Source organism: Phoca vitulina, unplaced genomic scaffold (assembly GCF_004348235.1).
Source record: "Phoca vitulina isolate PV1807 unplaced genomic scaffold, GSC_HSeal_1.0 scaffold8, whole genome shotgun sequence".
Lineage (NCBI taxonomy): Eukaryota > Metazoa > Chordata > Mammalia > Carnivora > Phocidae > Phoca > Phoca vitulina.
Window position 1 is genome coordinate 47,375,871 of NW_022589711.1, and position 18,807 is coordinate 47,394,677.

The 18,807-nt window shown below is 37.9% G+C and overlaps 1 protein-coding gene across 1 annotated transcript in view; it reads right to left on the minus strand.

Annotated features, from left to right (window-relative positions):
• LMLN (leishmanolysin like peptidase) overlaps window positions 1–18,807 on the minus strand; it is a 73,294-nt gene that overhangs the window by 22,259 nt on the left and 32,228 nt on the right. The window contains exons 11-12 of the mRNA XM_032406755.1: window positions 16,752–16,828; window positions 4,471–4,581 (exon numbers count right to left, since the gene is read on the minus strand). Coding sequence (XP_032262646.1) covers window positions 4,471–4,581; window positions 16,752–16,828 — 188 coding nt within the window. The remainder of the gene's footprint in view (window positions 1–4,470; window positions 4,582–16,751; window positions 16,829–18,807) is intronic.

Consider the following 18,807-nt stretch of genomic DNA (forward strand, 5'->3'; position numbering starts at 1 on the left):
TTGTACTGCTGGATAGAACTAGCTGCCCCCAAAGTGGCTGCAGGTGCTTCCTGATACTGCTTATTAGCAGCTCTTTTCACGGCAGGATTATAACTCAGATGTCAGACTCCTTAGTAGAAGCTGACTTAAACTGCTTCGAGACCTAACCCAGGGGAGAAAAGATACGAATAACATCTTCACAAGAAGTACCTGTGATTTAGTGGACAAGGCACTGGACTTGGAAAGAGAGAAGCTAAAGTCCCTCATCAGCTATATGACTCTAGGCAAGTCACTTGTCTCAAACTTTAGCTGGGACACAGCTAAAGAAATGCTGAGAGGGAAATTTATAGTGTTAAATACATATGTTAGAAAGATATAACATCTCAAATCAATAATCAAGAACCTAGAGAGAGAAAAATAAAACAAATACAAGCATAAGGAAGGCTATAATAAAGAACAGAAATTAATAAATTAGAAAACAGAAAAACCATAAAAGACATCAATGAAACAAAAAGCTACCTCTTTAAAAAGATCAATGATGTTGACAACCTCTGCTAGAGAGCAAAACTGAAAAAGAAATGGAGAAGATGCAAATTACCAAGATCAGGAATGATATGGGCTTTCACTACACAACCTACAGACATTAAAACAATAGTAAGGAACTACTACAAACTATTCTGTACACATACATCTAGTAACTTAGACAAAATGGACGAATACCTCAATGACACAAATTACCACAATTCATCCAATATGAAATAGATAAATATCAATAGCCCCGTAAATATTAAGGAAGTTGAATTAATACTTTAGAAATTCCTGAAAGAGAAATCTACAGTCCCAGACGGTTTCACTGGAGAATTCTACCAAATACTTAAAGAAGAATCAACACCAATTGTACACAAATTCTTCCAGAAAATAGAAGAGGTGGAAATACTTCCCAATTCATTTTATGAAGTTAATATTACCCTGATACAAAAAACCAAGACAGTACAAAAAAGAAACAAAGGCAGTACCATATTCTTCATGAATATGTACAGAAAAATCCATAATAAAATATTAGTACATGGAATTCAGCAATATATAGGAATAATTATATACCATGACTAAGTGGGGCTTATTCTAGCAATGCAGGGCTGGTTTAATATTTGAAAACCAATCAGTGTAATCCATCATATTAACAGGCTAAAAAAAAAAAAATCACATGATTATATCAACCAAAGCTGAAAAAGCATTTGGCAAAAGTCAACATCCATTCATGATAAAAACTCTCAGAAAGATAGTAAAAGAGGGGAACTTCAACTTGAAAAGGAGCATCTACAAAATACCTACAACTAACATTATACTTAGTGGTGAAAAACTGAATGTTCCCCCCTCCATTGTGTCCATGGATTAAAAACTCAACTGAGCTAAGATGTCAATTCTCCTAAAACTGATATATAGGTTTAACACAATTCATAGAAAAATCCCAGCAAAATTTTTTTGTAGACAAGGTTATTCTGAAATTTATATGAAAGGCAAAGGAACTAGAAGAGCTAAGATGATTTGGAAAAAGAATAAAGTGGGAAGAATCAGTTTACCCAATTTTAACACATAGTATAGCTACAGTAATCAAGGACTGTGTAGTATTAATGGAGTGACACACACATAGATCAATGGAACAGAAGCAAGAACACAGAAATAGACCCATATAAATACACCCAACTGATTCTCTGACAAATATAAGAAAGCAAGTCAATAAAAGAAAGACAGCCTTTTCAATAAACAGTGAACCTTGACCTAAGTCTCCCACTTTATACAAAAATTAACTCAAAATGGATCCCAGACTGCAATATAGAACATAAAGCAATTAAATTTTTGAAAAAAAAATACAAGAATATCTTTGAGGGCGCCTGGGTGGCTCAGCTGTTAAGCGTCTGCCTTCGGCTCAGGTCATGATCCCGGGATCCTGGGATCGAGGTCTGCATTGGTCTCCTTGCTCAGCGGGAAGCCTGCTTCTCCCTCCTCCACTCCCCCTGCTTGTGTTCCCTCTCTCGCTCGCTCTCTCTCTCTCTCTCTCTGTGTCAAATAAATAAATAAAAAATCTTAAAAAAAAAAAAAAAGAATATCTTTGAGATTTAGGACTTCACCATTCACTTGACATTGAAAGTATGTCTCAGAAAAGGACATACTGATAGTTTGGACTTCACCAAAGTTAAAAACTTTTGCTCTATAAAAGACCCTATTAAGAGAATAAAAAGAAAAGTTATGGATTAGGAGAAAATGTGTGCAAATCACATATCCGACAAAGGACTACTACTTAGAATATATAAAGAACTTTCAAAAATCAACAGTGAAAAAAAAAAAGCAAACAATGCAATTAGAAAACTGGCATAAGACATGAAGAGATATCTCATCAAAGAGGATATACAGACATCAAATAAACACATGAAAAGATATTCAACATCATTAGCCATTAGGGAAATGCAAAGTAAAACCACAGTGAGCTATCACCTTATCTTTCAGAATAACTAAAATAAAAAATAGTGACAACATCAAATGCTGACAAGGATGTGGAGAAACGGTCATCACTCATACATTGCTGGTAGAATATAAAATGGTATAGCCATTCTGGAAGAGGTCAGCAGTTTCTTAGAGAATTAAACTTGCAACTGCCATATGACCCAGCAATTGCACTCCTTGGCATTTATCTTGGAGAAATGAAGATTTATGTTCACACAAAAACCTGTACACAAATGTTTACAGAAGCTTTATTCATAATAGCCCCAAACTGGAAATAACCTAGATATCCTTCAACATGTGAATGCTTAGGGTGCCTGGGCGGCTCAGTCCGTTAAGCAGCTGCCTTCAGCCAGGGTCTTGGGATGAATCCTGCATCAGGCTCCCTGCTCAGCGGGGAGTCCACTTCTCCCTCTACCCCTCCCCCCTGCTTGTGATCTTTTTCTCTCACTCTTTCAAATAAATAAAATCTTTACAACAACAACAACAAAACATGTGAATGCTGAAACAAACTGCTACATCCATATCATGGAATATTATTCAGCCATTAACTCGAGCAAACTACTGATATACACAACCCAGAAAATTATGTGGAGTGAAAAAAGCCAATCCCAAAAGGTTATATACAGAATGAATCAATTTATATAACATTCTTTTTTTTTTTTTAAAGATTTTTTTTAATTTTTATTTATTTGAGACAGAGACAATGAGAGAGAGAGAGAGCACATGAGAGGGGGGAGGGTCAGAGGGAGAAGCAGGCTCCCTGCCGAGCAGGGAGCCCGATGCGGGACTCGATCCAGGGACTCCAGGATCATGACCTGAGCCGAAGGCAGTCGCTTAACCAACTGAGCCACCCAGGCGCCCTATATAACATTCTTTAAAAGGCAAAATTATAGAAATGAAAAACAGATTAGTGCTTTCCAGGGGCTTAAGAGGGGTTGGAGTGAGAGGGAAGTGGGTGTGTTATAAAATGGCAACATGAAGGATTCTTGTGGTAACTGAAGTGTTCTGTATCTGATTATATCAATGTCAATATCCTGGCTGTGTTATTGTACTATAGTTTTTACAAGATGTTACCAATCAAGAAAACTGGATAAAGTATACATGGAATCTGTATATTTCTTCAAACCTGCATGTGAATCTATAATTATCTCAAAATAAAAAGTTAAAAGATACATATTTATAGGGGTACCTGGCTGGCTCAGGCCATGAAGGGTGAGGCTTTTTTTTTTTAGATTTTATTTATTTATTTGTCAGAGAGAGAGAGAGAGAGAGAACACATAAGCAGGGGGGAGTGGCAGGCAGAGGGAGAAGCAGGCTCCCTGCTGAGCAAGGAGCCCAATGCAGGACTCGATCCCAGGACCCTAGGATCATGACCTGAGCCAAAGGCAGCCGCTTAACTAACTGAGCCACCCAGGCATCCTAAAGTGTGAGGCTCTTGATCGCAGGGTTATGAGTTCGAGCTCCACATTGGGCATAGAGCTTACTTAAAAAAAAGGAAAAAAAAAATATGCATAAACATATGAATGTGTGGGTATGTGTATCCCCCAAACTTGAAGAATGTATTTTTAAAAAGTTTGCTAGGTGATTTTGATATTCATCCAGATTTGAGAACCATTATTCAAAAGTATCTTCATGTTTTTGGATACTCAATCAACAGCTGCATCTATGCTTATGGGTGCATTCTCTGAAGAAAACAGTAAGAATGATAGAATATGCAAAAATTTTACAGTATATAATTTATTAATTATAAATTAAACAGAAATGCTTATGGCTCTGGCTCCCACATTGTAGATTCTTTTCATATATGATTTAAAACAATAATGTAGCTACTTATTATATTACCATACATTATTGTACATTACTGTACATTTTGAAATTGAACTGTTTAGACCATATTTTCAAAATAGTGACATTTTAGGTTCAGGAATAAAGAACAATAGCAGAAATCAACTGTGTTATCAAAGATATAATGAGGAAATGTGTTCTTACTTTTGTTTCTGCTGGTCAATCCAGAATTTACAGCTCTTCCTGACGAAGTCACAGCCCATTCCTCGACCCCAGTCTAACTTCTCGGCCATGCTATAATTAGCCTTATACCAGCTGTGGAAATAATTCAAATAAAGCACTTATTACTGTCATTTTAAAAACAATTCCAGCATACCAATTACAATCTCAACAATGAGCAAACTAGGACCTCAAGATAGAGGAGCATTTACAAGCAAAGCCCTCGTACACGGGAACTGCTGCACATAATCACCGTAGCAAGGACTGGGAAACTTGTCTTATGGTGAGGGTACTTTCATATTTGAAAAAAAAAAAAAAATCAAAACCAAAATATGTTGTCACTGTAATTTTCAAAGATGACAGAAGTCACAGAGTAGAAAGTGGTTAAGGTGTGAGACAAAGGGATTAAGGGCCAAAGAAACAAAAAGAGAATGAGAGAAAAAGACAAGGTAGTAAACTGAGGAAGAAATAGTGGAAATACTAGTTGGATAAATGTTACCTAATCTGATTCAGTTGGCCCTAGTTTCTTGCTTCTCTGGCCTTGAATTTGTGATATTCCATCAATACAGGTTCTGCTTGTGACTAAAAATTACACTATTATAATAAGACATAGGAATACTATGTCTAATACTTTAAAGATGTTCTAATTTCAGAAAAAAAAAAACACATTTATTTGGTTTCCTGGCAAATTTAATCAAAGCCTATGAGCCTACTTTTATTAGTTTTTCTTCTTCCTTTTTTTTTTTTTTAAGATTTTACTTATTTATTTATTTGAGAGCAAGAGAACACAAGCAGGGGGAGTGGCAGAGGGAAAGGGAGAAGAAGGCTCCCCACTGAGTAGGGAGCCGGATGCAGCACTCAATCCCAGGACCCTGGGATCATGACCTAAGCTGAAGGCAGACGTTTAACCTACTGAGGCAGGCGCCCCTTTCTTCTTTATTCTTAATAACAAGATTAGTTTATAAAAATTATAAAATTATAAAAAATAGCTTAAAAAATATTTTAAAAAATATTTTATTTTAAAAATATTTAAAATAATTTAAAATTATTTTAAAAAAAATTTTATTTACTTATTTATGTATTTGAGAGAGAGCGAGTGAGTGCACACATGCATGCCAGGGGTTGGAGTGGGGGGGGGGGGAAGAACCTCAAGCGGACTTGGTGTGAGCCCGACCTGGGGCTCAATCTCATGCCCCTGAGATCATAACCTAGTTGAAACCAAGAGTCGATGCTTAACTGACTGAGCCACCCAGGTGGCCCAGTTTCTAACCTTTTTGTATTGTATCTTATCCCTTTAGCATTACCAAAACAGTAAAATAAAAACATAGGCTCAAAGGCCGAGGGAATGATGAAAATTATTTCCTCCATTCCAGCCACCCTCCCACAAAATCAAACACAAATAGAAATATGATACAACATCTTCAAAACCTTTTTTAATTTTAATTTTTTTTAAAGATTTTATTTATTTATTTCAGAGAGAGAGAGCAGGAGCAGGGGGAGAAGGAGAAGGAGAGGCAGACGCTCCCTGAGCAGGGAGTCCGACGCAGGGCTCCATCCCAGGACCCTGGGATCATGACCTGAGCCAAAGACGGACGTTTAACTAACTGAGCCACCCAGGCGCACCCCCAAAACCTTCTCCTTTTTTTTTTTTTAAAGGACAGAACTCTCTGAGACAGAAACTGAAGACATGAATCTCAGCACTCCAATAACCAAAATGCCAGCAACCTCTGCAGCTATAACGTGACTTACGTTAATCAGCTAACACAGTTATCACAGCAGGTCAACTTGCCCAGATAGTAACAGAGGCCCTCAGTATTGCACATTAGCAGTCATTTTAGCAGTGCCTAGGTTAGGCAGTCCTTCTTCCTATGGATGAAATGTAAAGTAATAAGATTCCCTTGGGAATTACCGTATCTAGAATAGGTTGAGTGCAGAGCATAGTATGAGCACTCGGTCACTCAGTCACCAGCTAGGCACTCCAGCTACATTTCTTGAAACCGTCCCAATACCTTCTTTGCAGCTCTTCCTATGCTATGAGTCAATAGTTATTAAGCACTTCTTATTTGGTAGGCACTTTGTTTAATGATAAGGCTACACCAGTGAATAAACAGACACAGTTCCTTCCCTCATGAAGATTATAATCTAGTGGGGAAGACAGATGTTTAAAAAAAAATTACAACTGGGATGAGTGCTACAGAGGTTAAGTATAAGGTGCTAATTGCAGCACATTAATAGGAAAATCTAAGTTAGTCTGGGGAATTAGGAAAGATTTGTTTGAGGAAGCAACTTTAAGCTAAACCCAAAGGATGAGCAGGAGTTGGCTGAGGGAGCAGGGAAAGCACTGGAAACAGTTTTCTTAGTGGCATTAGAGGGTTGTGAAATCAATTTACTGTATCTTAACATTTATTTCTCTTTCTTTTAAAATCAATAAAATAGAAAAAAAAAAAAAAGGACTGCATTGTTGGTAGTAGGGTAAACATATTTCCATGAACTTTGGTTCAGTTTCGTATACAAGAGCTAATACCTGAGTTGGCACCTACACGTGCCAAACACTTTACTAAGGACTTTACACGTATTAACTCATTAAGGGCTCACAAAACTCTGTGAGGTAGGTATCACATTTTACCCTTACTTTACAGATGAGAGAACTCAGGGAAAGATACAGCAAGTAAGTAGCAAAGACGGGATTTAAATCTAGGGTTCTGGCTTCAATGTCAGTGTGCTTTATAAAAAAAATTGAGATACAGTTTATATCCTATAAAATTCACCCTTATAATGTGTACAATTCAATGGTTTTAGTATATTCACAGGCTTGTACAACCATTACTACTACAGGCATATCTCATTTTCTTGCATTCCACTTTATTACACTTTGCAGATACTGCCTTTTTTGGGTTACAAATTGAAGGTTTGTGGCAACCCTGTGTCGAGCAAGTCTACTGGCACCATTTTTCCCAACAGCATTTGCTAACTTTCTGTCTTTGTATCACACGTTGGTAATTTTCACAATTTTTTGAACTTTTTCATGATTATTATATTTGAAACAGTGATCTGTGATCAGTGATCTTTCATGTTACTATTATAATTGTTTTGGGCACCAGGAACCACACCTATACAACAACAATAAACATTGTGTGTATTCTGCTCCACTGACTGTTCCCTGTCTCTCTCTTTCCTCAGGCCTCCCCTATTACATGAGACACAACAATATTGAAATTAGGCCAATTAATACCCTACAGTGGGGGTACCTGGGTAGCTCAGTTGGTTACGCGTCCGACTTGATTTTGGCTCAGGTCATGATCCCAGGATCCTGGGATCAAGCCCCGTGTCAGACTCTGGACTCAGCCATTAAGAACATTTGTGATTCATGGGAAGAGGTCAAAATAGCAACATCAGCAGGAGTCTGGTAGACATTGATTCCAACCCTCATGGATGACTTTGAGGGTCCAAAACTCCAGGGGAGGAAGTTAAGTACAGATATGGGGGAAACAGCAAGAGAACTAGAATTAGAAGTGGAGCCTGAAGATGTGACTGAATTACTGCAATCTCATGATAAAACTTGAATGGATGAGGAGTTGCTTCTAATGGATGAAGACAGAAAGCAGTTTATTGAGATGGAAACTACTCCTGGTACAGATGCTGTGAAGACTGTTGAAAGGACAATAAAGGATTTAGAGTATGACATAAACTTAGTTGATGAAGCAGTGGCAGGGTTTGAGAGGATTGGTTCCAATTCTGAAAAAAAAACCTACTGTGGGTAAAATGCTACCAAACAGCATTGCATGCTACAGAGAAGTCATTCATTAAAGGAAGAGTCAAATAGTGTGACAAACTTCATTGTCTTCTTTTAAGAAATTATAACAACCACCCCAACCTTTACCACCCACCACCCTCATCAGCCAGCAGCAATCAACATCAGGGCAAGACCCTCCACCAGGAAAAAGGTTATGACTTGCAGAAAGTTCAGTTGATAGTTAGCATTTTTGAGCAATAAAGTATTTTTTTAAAAAGATTTTTAGTAATCTTTACATCCAAGGTGGGGCTCGAACTTAAAACCCAGAGATCAAGTGTCTCATGCTCTACTGACTGAACCAGCCAGGTGCCCCAAGTAATAAAGTATTTTTAAAGATTTGATTTATTTTATCTTAATTATTTTATTTTATTTATTTATTTTTTTAATTTTGAGAGAGAGAGAGTAGCATGAGCGGGGGGAGAAGCAGAGGAAGAGGGAGAGAGAATCCAAAGCTGACTCTGCGCTGAGCATGGAGCCTAAGTGGAACTCGATCCCACCACCGCAAGATGATGACCTGAGCCTAAACCAAGAGTCAGATGCTTAACCAACTGAGCCACCCAGGCAACCCATGTTTTTAAATTATGGTATGTACATTGTGGGGTGCCTGGCTGGTTCAGTCAGTACAGCACACTACTCTTTATCTCAGGGTCATGAGTTCAAGCTCCACACTGGGTGTAGAGATTACTTAAAAAAAAAAAAAAGGTATATATATTGTTTTTTTAGACATAATGCTATTGCACAGTTAACAGACTACAATATAGTATAATGATAACTTTTATATGCACTGGGAAACAAAAAAAAATTCATTTGATTTGCTTTACTCCAGTGGTCTGGAGCCAAACCTGGTATTTCTCTAAGGCATACCTGTATCTAATTTCAGGACATTTTCATCAGCCCTCAAAAAACTATGTCCCCATTAGTAATCACTAATCATTACTCGTGATCTCAGGGTCGTGAGATCAAGCCCCATGTCAGGTTCTGCGCTCAACGTGGAGTCTGCTTCAGATTCTCTCTCCCTTTCCCTTTGCCCCTCCTGCTCATGCTCTCTTTCTCGAAAATAAATAAATAAATTAAAAAAAAAAAAAGAGATGCTAAACTGTCTTCCAAGTGGCTGTACCATTTTGCATTCCCACCAACAATGAATGAGAGTTCCTGTTGCTCCACGTCTTTAGCAGCATTTGGTGTTGTCTGTGTTCTAGATTTTGGCCATTCTAATGGGTGTGTAGTAGTATCTCATTGTTATTTTAATTTGCATTTCCCTGATGACATTTTTTTCCCTGCTTTTTCTTTAATACGGTTGCCATCTTCCATGATATATTATTAGGTGCCTTCTTAATAGCATCTAATCTACTTTTTTGTTGCACCAGACAGCATCCTAGGATAGAACTCTTATTACCACTCATGTTCACAAAGTACTGTTCTTAAGTACAATACAGCTAACTCATGGTTTGGCCATAATTAATGGGTAGTGTTTTTTTCTAAAAATGGATTAATGCACACATCCAAACCACATTAAATTTTCAACTTAAGAGTTCACACATAGTCTATTTCCTTCCTACAGTTGCTATCACTCCAAATTGTAGTTTTGAAATCCAAGAAGTGGGAAGAATGTCTTTCTGTTGCTGATACTTCTTTCTTTTTTCCTTCCTTCCTCTTTCCTCTCCCCCTTTTATTCCTTCCTCCCTTCCTTTCCTTTTTTCTTTCTTTCTAAATAAGAAGATGAAAAGAAATGGTTTATTAAGGAAATCAAAATCTAGTAAACATCAAAAACTTACAGAGTAGTCACAAGCTCTTTTTTTTTAAGATTTTATTTATTTATTTACTTATTTGACAGAGAGAGGGAGAGAGAGTACAACCAGAGGGAGCAGCAGAAGGAAGGGGAGAAGCAGCCCCCCCCCACCCCCACTGAGCAAAGAGCCTGATGCAGGACTCAATCCCAGGACTGTGGAATCATAACCTGAGGCAAAAGCAGATGCTTAACCAATTGAGCCATCCAGGTGCCCTATAAACTCTTTTTGTAATGATGTTAAAATTACTGACAAAATGTTTTTGTCATTAAATAAAACATGGAACATCTTTTCTTTCTTTTTTTTTTTTTTTTGAAGATTTTATTTATTTGTCAGAGGGAGAGAGCACAAGCAGGGGGAGTGGCAGGCAGAGGGAGAGGGAGAAGCAGGCTCCCTGCTGAGCAGGGAGCCCGATGTGGGACTCGATCCCAGGACCCTGGGATCATGACCTGAGCCGAAGGCAGTTGCTTAACCCACCGAGCCACCCAGGTGCCTTGGAGCATCTTTTCATATGCTTATCTGTATACCTTTTTCGGTGAAGGGTCTGTACAGATCTTTGCTAATGTTTAATTGGGTTGTTCATTTTCTTATTGTTGAGTTTTAAGACTTTTGTTTTAAAAAAGACTTTATTTATTTATTTGTTGGGGGGGGGCACAAGCAGGGAGAATGCAGGCAGAGGGAGAAGCAGGCTCCCCGCTGAGCAAGGAGCTGGATGTGGGACTCAATCCCAGGACTCTGGGATCATGATCTAAGCTGACGGCAGACGCTCAACCTACAGAGCCACCCAGGCGTCCCTTGAGTTTTAAGATTTTTTTAAATATATATTTGGGTAATAGTCCTTTATCAGATGTGCCTTTTACAAATATATTCTCCCTGTCTGTAGCATGTCTCTTCATTCTCTTGACTTCATTCCTTTTTGTGGCTGAATAATATTCCTTTGTATGTATATACCACATTTTGTTTATCCATTCATCAGCTGATGAACATTTGGGCGGTTCCTACTTTTTGATTATGAGTAAAGTTGCTGTGAATATTCATGTATAGGGTTTTTGTGTGGACATGTTTTCAATTCTTTTAGATAGACAACTGGGAGTAAACTTGCTAGATCATATGGTAAATCTGCTTAACTTTTTGAGGAACTACCAATCTGTTTTCCAAAGTGGCTGGATCATTTTACATTCCCCCTAGCGGTATATGAGTTCCAATTTTTCCACAGCCTCATCAGTATATGCAACTGTCTTTTTTATTACAGCCATCCTAGTGAGTGTGAAAATAGTATCTCATTGTAATTTTGATTTGCATTTCCCTAAGGACTAATGATGCTGAGAATCATTTCATGTGCTTACTGGCCATTTTTCTGTATCTTCTTTGGAGAAATATCTATTCAAATCCTTCACCTATTTTTAAATCAGGTTGCCTTTTTATTGTTGAGTTATAAGAATTCTTTATATTTTCTGGGTACTAGATGTTTATCAGATAGATGATTTGCAAATATTTTCTCACATTTTGTGAGTTGTCTTTTCACTTTCTTTTTTTTTTTTTTAAAGATTTAATTTATTTATTTGACAGAGAGAGACACAGCGAGAGAGGGAACATAAGCAGGGGGAGTGGGAGAGGGAGAAGCAGGCTTCCTGCCGAGCAGGGAGCCCGTCACTTTCTTGATAGTAACCTTTGAAGCACAAAAGTTTTTAATTTTGATGAAGTCTAATCTATCTAATATTTCTTTGGTTGCTTATGCTTTCATTATCATATTTAAGAAATCACTGCTGGGGCACCTTTGTAACTCAGTCGGTTAAGTGTCTGCCTTTGGCTCAGGTCATGATCTCAGAGTCCTGGTATTGAGCCCTGTGTCAGGGAGCTCAGCAGGGAGTCTCCTGGTCCCTCTCCCTCTGCCTCTCCCCACCCCTTGCGTGTGCTCTCTCTCTCTCAAATAAATAAATAAAATCTTTTAAAAAGAATCACTGCTGGGGCACCTGGGTGGCTCAATAGGTTAAGTGTCTGCCTTTGGCTCAGGTCATGATCCCAGGGTCCTGGGATTGAGTCTCACATCGGGCTCCCTACTCAGTGGGGAATCTGCTTCTCCTCCCTCTGCCACTCCCTCTCTCTCAAATAAATAAATAAAATCTTAAAAAAAAATCACTGCTTACCCCAATATCATGAAGATTAACACCTAGGATTCTAAGAGATTTTAAATTTAAATTCAATTAATTAATATATAGTGTATTATTAGTTTCAGAGGTAGGGTTCAGTGATTCATTAGTCTTATATAATACCCAGTGCTCATTATATCACATACCCTCCTTAATGTCCATCACCCAGTTGCCCCATCCCCCCACCCCCCTCCCTTCCAGCAACCCTCAGTTTGTTTCCTATGATTAAGAGTCTCTTACGGTTTGTCTTCCTCTCTGATTTCATCTTGTTTTATTTCTTCCTCTCTTCCCCTTTGATCCTTTGTTTTGTTTCTTAAATTCCACAAACAGTGAGATCATATGATAATTGTCTTTCTCAGATTGACTTATTTTCCTTAGCATAATACCCTCTAGTTCTATCCATGTCATTGCAAATGGCAAGATTTCATTTTTTGATGGCTGAGTAGTATTCCATTGTATATATACACCACATGTTCCTTACCCATTCATCCGATGATGGACATCTGGGCTCTTCCCATAGTTTGGCTATTATGGACATTGCTGCTATAAATATTGTGGTGCAGGTGCCCCTTCAGGTCACTACATTTGTATCTTTGGGGTAAATACCTAGTAGTGCAATTGCTGGGTCATAGGGTAGCTCTATTTTCAACCTTTTTGAGGAACCTCCATACTGAGTTCCAGAGTGGCTGCACCAGCTTGCATTCCCACGAACAGTGTTAGAGGGTTCCCCTTTCTCTGCATCCTTGCCAACATCTGTTGTTTCCTGACTTGTTAATTTTAGCCATTCTGACTGGTGTGAGGTGGTATCTCATTGTGGTTTTGATTTGTATTTTCCTTATGCTGAGTGATATTGAACACTGTTTCATATGCCTGTTGGCCATTTGTATGTCTTCTTCTTCTTTTTTTAAATTTTTTCATTTGTATGTCTTCTTTCGAGAAATGTCTGTTCATGTCTTCTGCCCATTTCTTGATTGGATTATTTGTTCTTTGTGAACCATTCATTCTTGAGTAGGATGCTCTTTAGCCTCCCATGTATTTGAGTTCTTTCCAAATTTCCTCTTGTGATTGAGTTTAAGTTTCAAAACAATGTGGTCTGAAAATATGCAGGGAATGATCCCAATCTTTTGGTACAGGCTAAGACTTGATTTGTGACCCCAGAATGTGATCTATTCCAGAGAATGTTCCATGTGCACTCAAGAAGAATGTATATTCTGTTGCTTTAGGATGGAATGCTCTGAATATATCTGTGAAGTCCATCTGGTGCAGTATCTTATTCAAAGCCCTTATTTCCTTGTTGACCTTCTGCTTAGATGATCTGTCCATTGCAGTGAGTGGGGTGTTTAAGTCCCCTACTATTATTATATTACTTTCAATGTGTTTCTTTAATTTTGTTATTAATTGGTTTCTATAATTGGCTCCTCCCATGTTAGGGGCATAAATATTTATAATTGTTAGATCTTCTTGTTGGACAGACCCTTCACTTATGATAATAGTGTCCTTCCTCTCTTATTACAGTCTTTGGTTTAAAATCTAATTTGTCTGATATAAGGATTGCTATCCCAGCTTTCTTTTGATGTCCATTAGCATGATAAATGGTTTTCCATCCCCCTCACTTTCAATCTGGATGTGTCTTTGGGTTTAAAAAGAGCCTCCTGCAGACATTATACTGATGGGTCTTGCTTTTTTATTCAATCTGATATCCTGTGTCTTTTGATTGGGGCATTTAGCCCATTTACATTCAGAGTAACTACTGAAAGATACAAATTTAGTGTCACTGTATTACCTGTAAAGTCACTGTTTCTGTATATTTTCTCTGTTTCTTTCTGGTCTATGTTACTTTTCGGCTCTCTCCTCACTTAAAGGATCCCCCTTAATATTTTTTGCAGGGCTGGCTTAGTGATCACAAATTCTTTTAGTTTCTGTTTGCCCTGGAAGCTTTTTATCTCTCCTTCCATTTTCAACGACAGCTTTGCTGAATAAAGTATCCTTGATTGCATATTTTTCTCATATAGCACCCTGGATATATCATGCCAGTCCTTTCTGGCCTGCCAGGTCTCTGTGGATAGGTCTGCTGCCAGTCTAATGTGTCCACCCTTGTAGGTTACGGACCTCTTAATTTGAGCTGCTTTCAGGATATTCCCTTTTCTCTGAGATCTGCAAGTTTCACTATTATATGTCAAGATGTTAACCTATTTTTACTGATTTTGAGTGCAGTTCTCTGTGCCTCCTGGACTTGAATGCCTGTTTCCTTCCCCAGATTAGGGAAGTTCTCAGCTATAATTTGCTCCAATATACCTTCTGCACCCCCCTTTCCTCTTCTTCTGGGATCCCAATTATTTTAATATTGTTTCGCTTTATGGTATCACTTCTCTCTCAAATTCTCCCCTTGTAATCCAGTAGTTGTTTATCTCTCTTTTTCTCAGCTTCTTTATTCTCCATCATTTTGTCTTCTGAATCACTAATTCTCTCTTCTGCCTCATTTATCCTAGTTAGAGACTCCATTTTTTATTGCATCTCATTAATAGCCTTTTTTATTTTGACTTGATTAGATTTTACTTCTTTTATTTCTCCAGAAAGGGATTCTCTAGTGTCTTCTATGCTTTTTTCAAGCCCATCTAGTATCTTTATAATTGTTATTCTGAACTCTAGTTTCGACATCTTACTTATGTCCATACTGATTAGGTCCCTGGCAGTCAGTACTGCCTCTTGTTCGCTTTTTTTAAGGTGAGTTTTTCCGTCTTGTCATTCTTGCAGAAAGTGGTCACTTTTCTATTTGTAGAATTGCAGCAATTCTTTTCTTAGATCTCCAGCTGAGTTCACAGGTGTTCAGAATGATTTGATAGCTATCTAGCTGAACTCCTGGAACAAAACTAAGGTCTCTTACTCCTCTGCTATCTTGGACTCTTTGATTCTAAGAGTTTTATAGTTTTGGTCTTATATTTAGGTCTTTGATCCATTTTGAGGTAATCTTTGTATATCATATGTAGTAGGGGTTTATTCTTTTGCATGTGGATATCCAGTTGTCCCAGCACCATTTGTTGAAAAAAATATTCTTTCATCATAGAATGGTCTTAGTACCCCTATCAATGTCTTTGCTCTTAACCATTATATATGTATGTGTGTAGTTTGGTCATGATATGTATCTTTCTTATGTGTAAGATGGTATACGAACAAAAACTTCTAAAGAACACTGTGAAAAGCCTTTGGGCAATAGAAAGGACCATTTAAAATGCAGTGAGACAGATAAGAAAAAACTACTATAGTAATCCAGGCAAAAGATAATAGCAGTGGTGACCAAAAAAGTAGACAGACTCCAGGGATAGAAGAGCTAAAAATCATGGAAGACTTTTGATTGATTGGATGTAAGAGGTGGGAAGAGGGAGTTGTCAAGGATGATTCCCAGGTTTCTGGATGGATAAATAATAATGTTTTTTACTGAGAGAAGCAACTTAGTTAACCTACACCTAAGTCTTATGGATTTATGAAAATTAATTTCCATGTCTACAACTTTAAAATATTGCCAGATATTTAGAAACATCTGGCCATGTTACTGTTGTGTTGCCCCAGAAAAAGGAAAAATGCTATAAAAATCACCGGTGCCATGATTTCACTAGTGACTCACACACTCACAGTGTTTCTGTAACATACTGGTATCTTAAAGAAACTAGAATTGTTTATAAAAGGGCTATAAATAGGTTGTTAAACAGAGCAGCAGGACCACTTTTGCTGGCCATTGCTTGACCAAAAGTAAATGGGAAAGAGTTATAATGGTACTACAAGAAATCCAGTGTTTTCTTCTTTCTTTTCAAAAATACGAATTTCCCAACTTGCTCCACTAAAAGCTATGAGAAGCAATGATAACCTAGTAGCAATGAACACAGTAGGTTGTGGTTTTTTGTTTTGTTTTGTTTTATTTTTAGGTGGGCTCCATGCATGGGATCTAGTCTCCACTAAATGCAACCAGTGATCCTTGGAAGATTGGCTGATGCACAGATCTAGGATAGGGTGTATGCCCATCAGCCTGGCACATCCAAAAAAAAGGACGGAAGGAAGCTATCAAAAACTAGTGAGTCTCGTCAAAAGAACTCAGGAGCCCACAGAGAAAAAGACCCCATTGGAGTCATTTAAAAACAGTATTCTACTGCTTTACCAAAAGTTCTACTGCTTTACCAAAAGTTCTACTGCTTTAAAAACCAGGAATCTACACATCATCAATTTCATTTACAACTTTAAAAACTTGTTTAGATTAGTCTTTCCTTTATATTAGCATGGTCTCTATTCATTAGAAAATAAGTCTTACAATGCCTGGAATTTTGATCTATTCATTATTATACCTCAGGGCCTCAAAGATTTATTGAATGAATGAATGGAGTTGGTATAGGTAAAGATAGTTAACTGCACAAAATTCAAATATTTTACTTCAGTGTAAAATATATTTTCTTAAGCTAATATTCATTTCATCTTAATATTAACTTAATAGTCATTTCATTTTAATAAACAATGCATATAATATTCTCACAGCTATCTTACTCTTACCCAGTATCTTCCATTAATGCCAGAGTGATTCGAGAGAAGACTCGGTTCTGGGTGTGAGAGCCAGTCATTGCTTCATTCTGAAAATCAACAGATTTTAAATTAGAAGACTAGGCCTCCTGAAACTCCCAATAATTTCCGTGATTACTTTGATGTATATGTAAAATGTCTCAAGTGTGGGCGCCTGGGTGGCTCAGTTGGTTAAGCAACTGCCTTCGGCTCAGGTCATGATCCTGGAGTCCCGGGATCGAGTCCCGCATCGGGCTCCCTGCTCAGCAGGGAGTCTGCTTCTCCCTCTCCCACTCCCCCCTCTTGTGCTCTCTCTCTCTCAAATAAATAAATAAAATCTTTAAAAAAAAAAATGTCTTAAGTGTGAGAGGCTGACTTACTCACTTAAAGTAGTGAAATACATAAGCCTTCTTTAAAATGACAACAATGAAGCTTAAAGAAAGATCTGCTTTCTGCCTTAAACAAAATAATTTCCTAGAATGGCAGACAACCAGCATTTAGAACTCTGATGAAAATGAAGATAAATATATGGAAACAGAAATACTGCAAAAATTTTACGCTATCTAGACAAAAGTAAATGAGTGGTTGAGACAGATGCCCATAAAATATTGGAAGGGATGGTTATTTGCCTGATTAACAACAACAACAACAAAAATGCTTTTATAACCCTTCAATCTTATGGTCACAGAAATATACATTAATATGCAAAACAAGTATCACAGAATCATAGGATCAAAGAAGTTAGATGAGGGACCTAAAATGTCATCAAGGTCTACTATCTACTCAGTGTTTTAATTAATATCCTAAAAATCCTACAGCTCTGATTATTCTTCAAATCCTTATGCTAAATGCTGGATGGTCACTTCAAGTACTTTAAAATCATTTAAAAAAGGAGTTCAAGGGGGCACTTGGGTGCCTCAGTCGGTCTGCCTCCGGCTCGGGTCATGATCCTGGGGTCCTTGGATCAAGCCCCACGTGGGGCTCCCAGCTCAGTGGGGGGCCTGCTTCTCCCTCTCCCCACCCCAGCTCATGCTCTCTCTCTCTCTCAAATAAAATCTTAAAAAAAAAAAAAAAAGTAGTTCAGGGACACAAAGTTGATTTCAGAGAAAGGCAGCTCTTAATGAAATTAATACTCTCAAGTCTCTACTGCAGAGTAAATAAATTTTCGTGTGTGACTAATCTACAGTTATCTAATGGGAATCACCTGGGAAAACTGCTTAAGGAAAATTAAAAAACTGAAAGTCCCATGAGAGAAACAAATATAATGTGTCTCCATAAGTTTCTATCACTATTGCTTTGTGGTCACCTGGATAAGAATAGTCAGCACAAGCATTAATTTTACTCTTTTGTAAGCCATAGTTTGGAACCTCCCCATGTGCACTGACTCTTATGGGGATTCCCTTACAGAGATCTGGAAGTTATGTCTATGGAACTGTTAAAAAAAAAACATATATTAGTTCTTATTTGGAACATAGTACTTCTAAGCCATGCTGGTTCTTATGCCCTCTGTTATGGCCTTATGCTCCTGTATTTGACCTGGAGTGGGATAGGGGAGAGGCATGGATGCCCCTAATCTGCTGTGTGGAGCACAAGAGAAATGCCTGACTTCTACCATACTGCCATGCTGCACGTTCCTTCTTGTATCCTTCCAAGTGAATCTTTTTTCAATGTGGCCTGTTAGGTCTTGTGAGCTTGAATGCTTATTTAGTTGAACTTAAGAATACCCACTGGAATGCTACTCCTGAAAGGGATCACAGATATAAATAAATTCCTCACCACAACATTTTAATATCTTTAATTTTTACTATTTTTTAATGATTTTATTTATTTATTTGAGAGAGAGCACGAGAGGGGGGAGGGGCAGAAGGAGAAGCAGATGCCCCACTGAGCAGAGAGCCCGACGCGGGACTCAATCCCAGGACCCTGAGATCATGACCTGAGCTGAAGACAGATGTTTAACTGACTGAGCCACCCAGGTGCCCTATCACAACATTTTTAAAATAAAAAATTTAGGGGCACCTGGCTGGCTCAGTCAGTAGAGTGTGCGCCT